The 13,801-nt window shown below is 26.8% G+C and overlaps 1 protein-coding gene across 7 annotated transcripts in view; it reads left to right on the top strand.

The window, feature by feature from the left end:
• The window catches only part of LOC107453320 (patronin), an 87,047-nt gene extending 78,056 nt beyond the window's left edge, over window positions 1-8,991 (top strand). For all 7 annotated transcript variants that reach the window (XM_043042681.3, XM_043042683.3, XM_043042682.3 and 4 more), the window contains 5 exons: window positions 881-1,057; window positions 2,583-2,707; window positions 5,272-5,615; window positions 6,292-6,455; window positions 7,628-8,991. In XM_043042681.3, the coding sequence (XP_042898615.1) occupies window positions 881-1,057; window positions 2,583-2,707; window positions 5,272-5,615; window positions 6,292-6,455; window positions 7,628-7,766 (949 nt within the window). In that variant the 3' untranslated portion in view covers window positions 7,767-8,991. The remainder of the gene's footprint in view (window positions 1-880; window positions 1,058-2,582; window positions 2,708-5,271; window positions 5,616-6,291; window positions 6,456-7,627) is intronic.
• Window positions 8,992-13,801: the final 4,810 nt, after the last annotated feature.

The raw sequence follows: 13,801 nt of genomic DNA, 5'->3' as shown, positions 1-13,801 counted from the left end.
TCATTATTTTAATTGTATGTGTTGGCTGGGCACAGTTTTACATATTGCTTATAAAAAAAAAAGTAAATTTAACTTCCTGTTTATTAATTGTGACACAGTTAATAAGTTTTTTCACTTATTAAATAGGTTTATCATAAAATGTTGCATAGCAAAGATATATCATAAGATCTTCTTAAAAATTTGAATTCTCTTTTTAAACATATTTAAAATTAAAAGTTATTTCAAAAAGATAGTTACTAAGTTTTGCATCTTTTGCTTATTGTTTTTTACTGGAATCTCTGTTGCTTAACAGATTTAAAGTTTGATTTTTATGTATTCATTGAATTATTGGCTGATAAAATATCTAGAAGCAATTTCACTGTTGACTAAAAAATTTATTTTCCTGACATTAGAAAATTTGTACCTGAATAGAAATAGCCTTTGTTTTTAATTTTAAAAAATTTTTACATATTTTATTTTAATGTTTCCAGGTAAAGTTAATTTATACTGCATCATGATCGTTAACAATTTAGACTATTATCACATAAATTTTTTATATGATACTTATTCTGCTAATTTGTAAAACTTAGTATAATTTATTATCTTTTGTTTTTATACAGCATGCTTACATAAAATTAGATTTTAAAACTGTTTAATTCATGCTAGTCAACTACTTTTAGATTATCTTGTACAGTAATCAAAGTTAAAGGACTTATTTAGATCTCTACTATCAGAGCCACTAAGAAACTTACTGTTCTTAAAATTTTTATGAATTAGTTTTGAAATAAGATATTAAAGTGTAAAAATAAGATATATTAATTTTGCAAAACTAAAGTCAAAAGTCTTTTGGATGAATTATTATTACCTGCAGTTAAATTGTTTTTACCTCTTTATATTTCAGGATGAAGAGAGAGCAGCAGGAAAAGAAGAAAGAAGAAGAAAAATTAAGGCGCCAATTGATTTTAGAACAGTACCGTCAGAGAAAAGCACAAGAGGACGAAGATGGTGCGCCTGGTGGCCCATCTCGGGGAAGAGAAGAAAGCTCTTCTGGTAGAACTATGACTAGGTCTAAATCGAGGTACTTTTTCTCTTTTTCTATATTAATTCTCGATGTTTCTTTAATTTAATTTGTAACAGCTCAGTAGTTGGTCTGGTAGAGCTATAACAAGGTCTAAGTCGATGTACTTTTTTGTTTTAAATCACTTTGAAGGAATTATATTTAAACATTTTGGAATATTATCGCATTCTGAATCCATTATATCCAGAAAAAGATAATGCTGATTTAAACATTTCTATCTTTCGCTTGCTTTATTTTATGTACAGTGTTCGGGGAAAAAAAGGGCCACTGTGAATTGAATAACTTTTGATCTAATGATCAGATTTTCTTGATGAAGTACTCAATATTAAAAGTTCAAGGGGTTGACCTCAAATATGCTAATTAATAAGTGCAGATGATATTTTAAGTTATGAAATTGGACACAGAAACGTACTTTGACGGAATAAACATTCCCTTTTTTTTGACAGATTCATATTTTTGATCCGCAAAATATGGGGGTAGCCACATTCTGGGAAATATGGTCCCGATAGTTTGGTCAGAAAAGTGGTCCAAAGTTTAGACCCTTAATTTTATGTTACTTTTTCTGTATTTCACTATATCTCAAGAACTTTCAATGGGAATTGAAAATTTTTTGCTCGCAATTATAAAATTTGTTTGTCCAAAGATAATTCCATACAAAAAAAAATAAATTTTAGTAAATATTTATATATTATATAGCGAATTTCACAAAGAGTAAAATTAACGTTAAGGGGTCTGAACTCTGGATTGCTCTCGTGACCAAACTATTGGGATCATATTTCTCAAATTGCATTTACCCCTTATATTTTTGAGGGTCAGAAATACTAATATATTGAAAAAAGGACACAGAAACGTACTTTGACGGAATAAACATACCCTTTTTTTGACAGATTCTTATTTCAGACCCGCAAAATATAGAGGTAGCCACATTCTGAGAAATATGGTCCCGATAGTTTAGTCAGAAAAGTGATCCAAAGTTTAGACTTTTAATGTGAATTGAAAATTTTTTGCACACAGTTATAAAATTCGTTTGTCCAAAGATAATTACATGCAAAAAAATAAATTTTAGTAAATATATATATATATTATATAGCGAAATACACGAAGAGTAAAATTAACATTAAGGGGTCTAAACTCTGGATTGTTCTCCTGACCAAACTATTGAGACCATATTTCTCAAATTGCGTTTACCATTATATTTTTGACGGTCAGAAATTCTTATATGTTGAAAAAGGGTAAGTTTATTCAGAAAGAGTTCGTTTTTGTGCCCAATTTCGTAACTTGAAATATCCTCTGCATTAATTAGTTAGAATATTTGAAGTCCCCCTCGAACCATTAAGAATGAGTCCCTAGAATGTGATCATTAGATCAAAAATTATTCAGGATGGTCCTTCTTTCTTACTTTTTTTTAAAAAAGTAAAATATCCCACTGTACATTAATATTTGAAAATTTTTATATTATCCTGCTCTTATTTATAAGAATGATGCTCTTCTGATTTGGTATTTTAAATTATATTTATATTTTTAGGTCTGCTTCAGTGACTAGACCGAGGCAACGCAGTGGGCAGTCATCCAATAACCGTAATCAAAATTTATCATCTCCTTCTTCTTTGGATTCTCCTGTTGGTAGAGGGTCTCAATATAACCTTGCTGGTAATTGTTATTCAATGATTATGTTTTTCTATTGCTATATTTTACCTCTATAATATAGTATTAACAATGTCTACCATATACTGGCTATTTTTCACAAATACATTGGCAACTAGGGAATGAGAAAAAAAAATATATATATATATTGTTACTAAAAATGTACTAATTTGAGATTTTTTTAATTGAAAAAACAGCAAGATGAAATTATAAATTTTCATTGCAAATTTTTTTATGTGTGCTCAAAACTATAAATTAGTCATAAAATTATAGGGATAGTTTACAGTGAATATGAGAAACTAAGGCATCAATGTTAATTTGAAAAATAATAGAAATAACAGCTTTAGGTTATATAGATATGTTTTTTCTTAAAATGACATTTATATAACAGACTATTACACATTATTGTTTCGGGATAGGCAGTTTCTCAATTTTCATAGAATTTCCATTAAATAAAAGCACATTACTCAGAAACATATTATTTCCCTCCTGGAATCTTAATGTACCTTATTTTTATTACCGTATATTCCGGCGTATAACGCGCACTTTTAATACAAAAAATAACATTGGAATTTACGGGTGCGCGGTATACGACGAATATAAAAAATTATAGATTAAAAAAATTTAAATATAGAAAAATACTTTTATTTTAAAGAAATAACATACCTTTACCTATATACTTCATTGATTTTCATTATTACATAAATAGTTCATTATATCCGTCTTCCGCTATCAATTACAATTATTAAAATTTTTTTGTATTATAATTACAACTTTTTTTGTATTATCTGTAAGGTGGGACCTAAACATGTCCCACTCTAAAAGGCTTTCTGGTTTTCTTACGCAACCAGGACGGATTTGCCAGATGTTTTTTACCCACAATTTAGCACCATTTTTGTCCATCCAGAATCCCATTATTGCTCTTTCAATTCTACCCTCACATACATGTCAAATTCAGTTCTTTTATTTTTGCAAAAGATAGGGAAAAATACTTTTTATTTACGATCTTGAAAGATGAGATATTGCACATGTACAATCCAAATTTTCGTGCGCGTTATACGAAGAGTATATCTTAAAATTTAAAAAAAGTAATTAGAAATTACGGGTGCGCGTTATACGCCGGGGCGCGTTATGCGCCGGAATATACGGTATTATAATCTAAGCTCTTCAAATAAATAATTATATTTATTTTATTAAAGAGTATCTTTATATGGAAAGCAAGATTCAATAATGAAGAAAAATCTTAGTACTTTAACTTAGTACAAAAGATAACTCTGACAGTGGTAAATGAAAAAGCAGCTAAGTAACATATGATTTACTAATTTAACAGCTATAAGAATAGGCGTCTAGTATAACAAAATCTGCAGAATTAAGCTTGGAATAAACTAATGAAAAAAGAGCATTGTGTGCCAGGATTTTAACTACAGATGTTCATTTCATGCTAATCTTAATGGGTAATTCTCTGTAATTAAACTAAGAAGCATCTGAAAGAAGGATATTTCAGTTTTTTCTGTAGAAAAATAATAAGTTATTTGTTCAATCTATAGTTTGAAGATATCATTACATTAATAATAATTATTTTTAAATAAATAAATATTTTTTTAAATCTTTAAAATCTTATTCCCTCACTTTTAACTCTTACCATTTATAATTACAAAAATCATTATTTCTCACAGAATGTGTCAGATCAATGTCATTATTATTGGGGTTGAAACAGTGTACATTATAAAAAGAAACTGAATAAACAAATTGAATAGGTGTTGAGATGACACTCTCATTCCCTAATTTAAATTTATGATGTTAATTTAATTTTTAAATATGTATTATAAAAAGTGTTTACATCTCCTCTAAATGGATAGTTAAAAAATATACAATATTATTTTAATTTTATTAATGGAAATAAGTTCCAGAAACAAATGATACTTCTAATTCCCTCATTGTAAAAGAAGTATACTTTTGTAGTTTAAAAAGTTAGTTTATTCTCTAAAAATGCATTAGTGTTTTAATTTCCTTTTATAGAATAGTTTAAGAATATAAATATTGTTATTTTAATTTTATTTATCGGATAAACTTCGAAGACTAACAATCATATTTTCCCATTCCCTCACTGTAAGAAAATGACACTTTCATGAAGGATGATTCTAATGTTTTTAAAGACTAATTTTTAAAAAAAACAAAACATATTTTTGTTACACTTTGGTATTTTTAAAACGGTCAAAGACTGACATATACTACTTAAACATTCATTAAATTCTTATTTTAAACACATTTATAATTAAAAATATTCTCCCACTATGTTGTGATTCCCTCACTTTAATCAAAACTTTTAATTTTAGTATTTTTTTAAGAAAGAAAAATAAATATTGAGCATGACTGCTTTGTTTTTCTTGTCAGGTATCTTCTATATTTTTTTTAAAAAAATTCGAAGTTTGGAGGTATAATTTTTTTTTCTTGCTATCGTTGCTTAAAAATGGCCTATTTGTAGAGCCATGACCTTTATAATTATTTGGTATCCCTCTTTTTTTTTTTTTTATTTGTACTGCATTCACTAGCATACAATAATTTTTTAGGTGGATATCCAGACGAAGTATCTTCAGAGCATGGTTATGCTCCTTCTCCTTGTCGGACAAGGAATTATTCCCATTCTTCTCCTATTTCTCCTACCTCTTATCCATCGTCTCCTGGACCTTTACTCTCCAATATGCTTGGAGGTGGGTGTCGTAATCGAAACACTCCGAGCGATGGTTTGTCTGATAGCAGTTCCACGGTATCTTCTGCTTGGGCCTCTGAATACAGTGGTCCAAAACTCTTCGTTAAGCCTTCCACTAAATCAAATCGTGGTATTGTAACAAATGCCGTGAATACCGTCCTGGCTGGTGCTGTAAATGCGGAGACAAAACGTAAAGTTTTGGAGGTGAGTGCTTGAGAATCCGGTTACTTAGATTTGTTATTATTTTATTGCTTGGATGTGATTTCTCTATTGTTTTTATATTAGCTCTTTTTTGTTTGCATTTTAACTTTGTTAAATTAAAGTATCGAAATGAAATTTTTATCTTGAAGACTTTTAATTACTGTCTGTCTGCATTGAAATACTTAGTTTTGAAACAAATTCTAGAAGATTGTTAGAAACTTCTCACAGCTAGAAACAACATTCGAATGTACACTTGTGAAAACTATTTTGTACTAATTATTTAGTTTATTGTTAAATTTTCAATTTGTGAAATTTAGAAACTGAGCAATGCATTACCTTCCAAATTGAGCTTTGACTGGAACTATAACACATTTTCTAGATTTCAATTAATATATGAATCCATCATAGCAGTGTTTTATAGGATAGATATATTAAACAATGTTATCGAAACTTAAAAATAATAATTTTTGAAAATGTTGGCTTATTAATTAATTGGATTATAACAGTTGTGATTTTTTTTCAACTAATGTTAAACACAAAACTTTCAAAAAAAATCATAAGAGAAAAAAAAAAGTTAAATAACTTTAGTTATACTCGTTTTTTCTTTTATTCAACTTAACACAATTAAATCTTAACTAGGCTCTGTATTTATATTAATCTCTGCCTTTTTCCGACATAGGAGATAGAGCGCTCTGAGGGGAAACATTTCCTTATTTTATTTCGTGATGCTGGTTGCCAATTTCGAGCTCTTTATTCCTATAACCCTGAGACAGAGGAAGTGATCAAGCTCTATGGAATTGGGCCTCGAGTCATCACAAATAAAATGATGGATAGATTTTACAAGTAAGTTTTTTTTCCTAACATTAATCATATTTTTTAAAAATTTTAATCAGTGGGTTGTAATTATTTTACCGAATAGGTGTGGGAGGGAAATAATCTTAATCATCTTACTGCTGATCTTCTGAACAGTGAATGTGTTAGTAACTAATTTAGACAAGACAAGATGCTAATATTTCCAAAGTGGAAAAATTTTATAATGAAACAAATCTTGCTATTACTTGAAAAGTGTAAATAATTACCATGATGTGGAGTTTTTTAGAGTCACATGATAAATTATGTAAATATGCATTGTGGGAATCAGTATGAAAAATCATTTAATTATAAAAAGCCTTAAATATGTACAATTTTTCATATTGGTTGAAATTTCTTACATATTTACGGAGTATTGTAGTTGAGTTGTGTTATTTAATGTATAAATTAACTTTAATGATTTCTTTTAATATTTTTATACATAACCAGTAACATCTTGAAATTACCTTCAGTTTGCGTTTACATTTCTACTTCATTGATCTCTTTGAATCTAGTTATTCTACAGGATGTTCTATGCACACAAAAAAAGAAAGGAAGGAAAAAAGTGATATCAACCTGAATAATGTTTGCTCTAATGATTGAATTTTCTTAAACTAAGTGCCTTTCTTAAAGGCTCAATGGGCTGACTTTATGTTAATTAATCAGTGCATGCAATATTTTAAGTTATAAAAATTTGACACAAAATTGTACTTTCCTGAACATTCCTGATTTTAAACAGATTTGATTTTTTTGACCATCAGAATCTGAAGGTAGCAGCAATCTGAAAAATATGGTCTTGATAGTTTAGTCTAGAAAGCAGTTGAAAATTCATGCCTTTTAATTGTTAATTTCACTTTTTCCATATTTTACCATATCTCTGGAAGTTAAGCAAATAAAGAAATTTTACACATCATTATAAAATTCCTTTATCCAAAGATAATTCAACATAAAAAATAGTTTTTATTAATTATTTATTATTTCATGATCGTCAAAAATTAAAAAATTTTTCTGAAGAAGTATTCTATCCATTTAAAAATTCTTCATTCAAATGTCATTATTTAAAGAAAAAAATCAATCTTGCATTATTTTTTGTATGAAAATTTATGATCCTATCATAATGTTTCATTAAGCGAAATATAAGTAGGATAACTCTCTAATAATTTCAGATACAATTCTGGCGGCAAATCCTTCACTCAAATCCACACAAAGCATCTGACTGCAACTATTGATGCCTTTACAATTCAGAGCAGTCTGTGGCAAGGCAAGAAGACAGTAGTTGTGGCTCCTAAACGAGATTACTACTGACTAGCCTCCTGGAGAAGTGCCAACGTGATAGTGCGGCCGTCCCTAGTGTTTTTTTGAGCGTTTTCTTGTAAATAATCACTGTAAAGTTCTCTCACTTCCCCTAATAACATTCCACTAGCAAACTACAAATACCACTACTGGGCTGTGATTTAAAATAAATAAATAAATATTGTAGAGCTATATTTAAATTTTTAGAAAACATTTGTGATGGTGTTTGGGGGATGACTGACTGGCTTGTAAATTATTAGTGTGCTTTTTTTATAATTGACCTGTACAGTTTGCTTTGTTATTACTTTTGTCACTTTTTACTGAAATATTGCTGTATCTTTAGCTTGTTTAAAACAATTGTGATTTGTTAAAACTAAGTTTAATGCTCAATGTGTTGTTATTGCTACTGTTACATATGCTTTAAATCTTATTGTTCCCCCCCTTTTTTTATTGATTAAACGAATATTAGTCCATATTCACTTAATCTATACTTAGCTTATTTTATAGGCTTCCAAAATTAAATAGTTATAGTATCATATATTTTTATATATAAAAAAAATCATTCCCTAACATTTTAATTCCAAGGTATAGTATTTAATTAAAATATATATATATATATGAATTTGAAAGTGGTAACTTAGTCATTCCATTAAATATATTTATTTTAACACAAAAGTAGACAAATTTAATATTTTTATTCATTCTTTAAAAAATCATTCCTTTTATATTTTCTATTACTCATATTTAATTTACAACGTTTATTTTTGTATAATAGATGAAAATATTTTTTTTCTCTTTAAGATGTAGGATCTGTTTATTTCATTTGCATCTCGTCATTTTCATTGAAACGTCTCTCAAAAAGTTTACACTTTTTTAACCATTTGTAGATTTTTATACTTTGTTAACTTTTTTAATTGTACTCTATATTTAAGCACTGTTTAAAAAAATATCATTTTATTGCCAATTATTGCATAAAAGTTAATCATTCCATGAACGCAATTCGAAACCCATTCTTTGTTGTAATCAATTATTAATATGCCAATTATACTTTAAGCCTGTGTTGATACTATTTTTTTCTTTATTTGTGTTGAGTGCAATCTTTTTTTATGACTGGAGAAAATGTAATTTGTTTTTATCTACATAGATAATGTATAATCACATGACAAATCGTGATTTACTTTGTGCAATTTTAATTTACTAAAAAATATTAATTTGACTTTACAACTGATGGAACAACTGTCTATTTGTATTTATCATTTGTAGTGTTTGGATATTATCTGATAATTTTATATGTTACAGCATCAAACTGCATATCTTTATTCCAAAAAAGAAAAAAAATGCTTCAAAGCATACCTAAAAACGACGTTTTTCAGGGCCCTGAACACTTTTTATTTATATATATATATATATATATATATATATATATATATATATATATATATATATATAGGTTGGGGAAAAAGTGTTTTTAATGCAGTTTGCTTTCTAAAATGTCAACTACTATTGAGTAACAAATTCATTCTAAAAAAAGTATTCCTCCAAGGTAGACAAATGTTCTGCTTTAGGAATTTCTTCTTGTCCCTTGAATTGTCTTAACTAACAAAATTAAGACAATTTCATTACTTTTCTTAAGTATGCAGTATGTCTTCAGAAATCAAAATTATTTGTATGCTTTGCATGTGTGTACACAATTTGATATCAATTTTAACACAGATGTGTAAAATTTAAAAATAAAAATTCGGTATTACACTGAAGATAATTCTGCTAATAATAAATTAAAGTTTTAAATCTGCATTTAATGAAGGGTATTTTTTTAGATATTTATTTTATTAAAACAGTTATTTTTAACTTACTTGCAATGTAGACTTATTTTATTATTATCTAAAATAATAATATTGCTTTTAAAAGGCACCAAAACTGGTACACTATCCATTCTTTAATGAACAATACACTAATTTAAAATAAAGTATTTTATTTTAAATGATTTTTTTTAACTACTATGACTGCTGCTACAGAATTTGCAAGCATTAGTATTTACATCAGATGCTTTTAGAAATAGTAAAACTACATTTTTAGAATACTAACTTGGAGGATTAAAATAAGACAAGAGAAAAAAATCATTTCATGCTTAATTTTTGAAGAAAAACAAAACTCTCTATGCCAACAATGTAGATTAAAATTTTACTCTGCTTTCCATACAGAGCAAGTTACATAATTTTAAAATTGCTAATTACAGGGTGGCACCACAACTAAGTGAGGGAATTTTTATAATCGTGAAAAATCAAAGAATGGTATTCGTCATAAACATTTATACTAACTGCTGATAACTATTTTCCAGTACTACCAATTGCTCACTTTTTACACTGGTGTGTCATTAATTAGTGTTGTTCATTTAATCTCTCTATTGCTGTCGACTTCAGCACTTCCATGTATTACACTGTTTAGTTTATTCTGGTAATTTATTTTATTTTTTTAAATATATATTCTACTTCTTTTATGTGTGAGAGTGTTACATAATGAATTTTATGCACATGGAACTAACAGATCAATATTAAATTTTATTTCATTAATTGCTGAAATTTTTTTTTTAAAACCTTAAACTGTATGTAGCCACCCTGTAATACCCAAATTATTTAATTACCTTAGTTATAATAGAAAGTTTACTGTTAAAAGTTTATTTACTGATGATTATAATTAGATGAAATTATAAAATGACGAATTTCCTGAGCTAGATTTATGATTCCAGTCTGAAATTATTTAAAGTCATGATTTATTCTATTATTCAAAATTAATTGCATTCTCTTTCATGCATATAATAATTAAATATACATTTTTAAAATGTATTAGAACAATTATGATGATCATAATAAATTTTCGAACAGATATTAAACTATTATGTAGCAAGACATTACATTTTTTTAACTTTAATATATATATATATAACGTGACTGAAAAACAAACTTTAATTTGAGAACATTTATATTTTCTGATATTCAAACCAAGGAAATTCTTATACATCGATTTGACCATTCTCCAACACTTAAAAAGTTACTTCCAGTAGTACAAAGAAGCATAAAAATAAATGAATTTAAGGAGGCACATAGCAATTTAATTATTTAATGAACTAATCAACACTTGTTTTACAAAATAAATAACTCCCAGGTTCTCAAATTAACACAAAAATAAAAAGTTCATTGAAAAAAAAAAAATTGTTTATGTATGAGCAATTTTTCTGGTAGAAAAAAGATGTAGATAACATTAGCACAGATATTCTCATTTATTAGTTAGTTAATAAGTATAAGTCTTGATTTATTACTATTTCTTTTGACTTTCCATTTTACATTTTATTTCTCTTCTAAATAATAGTTTTAAAAATCTGTTAATATTGAATAATTAACATTCAACATAAACTTAAGGAATTTTTAAAAAAATGTGATTCACCATAAATAAGAGTAACATTATATTTTTTAAAATATCATAAGATTCAAATTTATGATTTAAGAATATTGCAATTAAAAATTTTAATTTGAACTCTTACATTGCTTTTGAAAATCCAGAATTGAAATAAATGTAATGTTCAATATTTACAGAGATGCTAAGAATAAATATGTTACAATTTATGCTTAACATTGTATTTTTGAAACCTTTTTCTACATTTATATTTATGGAACAATTATTAGCTCAGTAAAAATAATTATATCTTAATACTTTTTTCTTTTTTAATTATAATTCAGTTTTACAATTACATGCATGGAAATAAAATTAAACTAGACGACACATCTTTTGCCTTATACTGTACCTTGTACTAAAGATTTGATGTTAATAAATAGTTTCTAATTATAATAAATTTTGAAAAATGCATTATTTTTCAGTAATGCAGTTCAATTAAAATTAATTTAAGAGACTAGTACAGTGGTTTTCAACTTTTATATGCAAGTATGTATAAGTAATTTTACCATACCATCAATGTTTATTGAAAGCTGTGTGAAATAGTGGTTATATATATAAAACCACAACTACACAAAAAAAATAATGTATGTAAATCATTCTGTAATAGCAAAATTTGAACAAATATTTTTTTATAATAAGAAAATAATATTATCAGGTTCATTAATAAAACTGGCTTGTTAGGGTGTTTGCATTCAAGATCAAGATTTATATAGAAATGTTTGCTCATATTAGCAGGATTCTTTTCAACATAATAAGATAACATTTATACACTTTTTTCTCTGCTTTCAATTTATCATATTTTATAAATTAATATTAAATACTGTGAAATAAAAAGAAAAGTTTATTACATTTATGGTCATGCTGCCCATTGCCAAAAAACACTCAAAATCTGAAATTAAAAAGAATTCTTACAATTGAATTCGATGAAAACTAATCAATAATAAATTAATCAAACTTTTACTATTTTAAGTGAGAGTTAAAAATATTTAAATTGATGTCGATAAAAGAACAAGAAGTTCTTTATTAAGATAATAGTTTTATTTATTTTTGAAAACATCCCAAAAAGGAGTTGGGAACCTGAAGAATGAATAAAAATGTTAAAGATGGGAAAAATCGAGATTAAAAACATTAAAACCTGTTTGGTTGCCTGAGGAAATTTCGTTTCGTTATCAAACGGGTCTAGAAATTTATTATCTCCTCTTTGACATAAAGGAAATTTTAACTTTACCAGAAGTATATGTTTAAATCAGAATGCATGATTTTAATTTTTTCCTAACTTAAATATTAAATATATATGAAAAACAATAATTACAGAATGTCTTGTATAAATGGAAAAACTTATGAGATATATATTAATAACAAAACTTAAGCAGAGAAATAAAATGGATTTTAATACTGTATCTCTTCTATGAGAAACAATGACACAACTAGGTACAGCAAATTTGTTTACATGGGAATAAAAATAAATATCCTTATAAAAATAAACATCTTTTAAAATCATTAAAATTTTTAAATTCTGCATTAATTTTAATTTGTAAATCGTTCATGCCTGGCCTGGAATACAAAATAGCATCATTGGTGTTAAGAAAATGATGAAAACCACTGATCTAGTACATTCAAACTATGTAATATTAATTCTGAATTTTATTTTCATAAGTTAACATAAGTATATATTTTGTTTCTATAAACTCTTTTAAACTAGAAATTCATACTTTAATGCATGTTTTCATTTAAATAATAGAGATTTTTCTCAGAATCCAGTTTTAGCTCTTTAATGATTCTACATGTGTTCTAATATTATGTCTTCCAGTGATAAATAGAAATATAAAACTGGATGCACCACTTGTGTGAGGAAAAAAAAGTGTAACATGTAATGTTTATCAGGAGGAAAGATCAAATTAAATTTGAACATTGGAAAAAAATTTTCTTGCATAAGTTGTATATTCGTTTTTTTATTCCATTTAATGTAAATGGGCTTATAGCTTCTGCATGCCTCTTATATCTTTTTTTGTTATTTATTAAAAAAACAATTTTCACTGAAGTTTCATTTTTAAATTAAAGAGCTTTGTAATCAAGTAACAAATAAATCTTTTCAACAGCTTTGTACTCAGTGTTTATTTCCCTAACAGTGTTATTTTCTGAATCCAATTCACTCTAAACAGTCAGCTATTACAAAATATTGCTCATACTTGATGAACACAATGTGCTAGATGTCACTCCAAGAAGTACATTTTGGTGCTTGATATTGCAATTTAAACTACAGTCTGTACTAATTAATTAGCATATTTAAGGTAAGGAGCTCACACTAATGAATATTGAAGCCTAGTATAGAAAATCCAATCATTAGATTTAAAGTTATTCATCGTGTCAGCTTTTTTATTCGCACAGTGTACAATGCACACAAAAATAAACAGATTACCCTGAATATCTCGATTCAATAATCACTTCGTCATGTTCTAGGACTCGATGGTTCAAGAGGGTGATCTCGAATATGCTACATTAATTAGTGCAGGCGGTTGCAAGATCAGAAGCGAAAGCATAATTTATCTGAATAAACATACCATTTTTTCGATGAATTCAAATTTCTGACCCCCGAA

This window comes from Parasteatoda tepidariorum, chromosome 2 (assembly GCF_982258835.1).
Source record: "Parasteatoda tepidariorum strain Cologne lab strain chromosome 2, Ptep-v5.0, whole genome shotgun sequence".
NCBI classification, from domain to species: Eukaryota; Metazoa; Arthropoda; class Arachnida; order Araneae; family Theridiidae; genus Parasteatoda; species Parasteatoda tepidariorum.
Note: the sequence above shows the minus strand (reverse complement) of the source record. Positions and strands in the feature narration are given on the sequence as shown.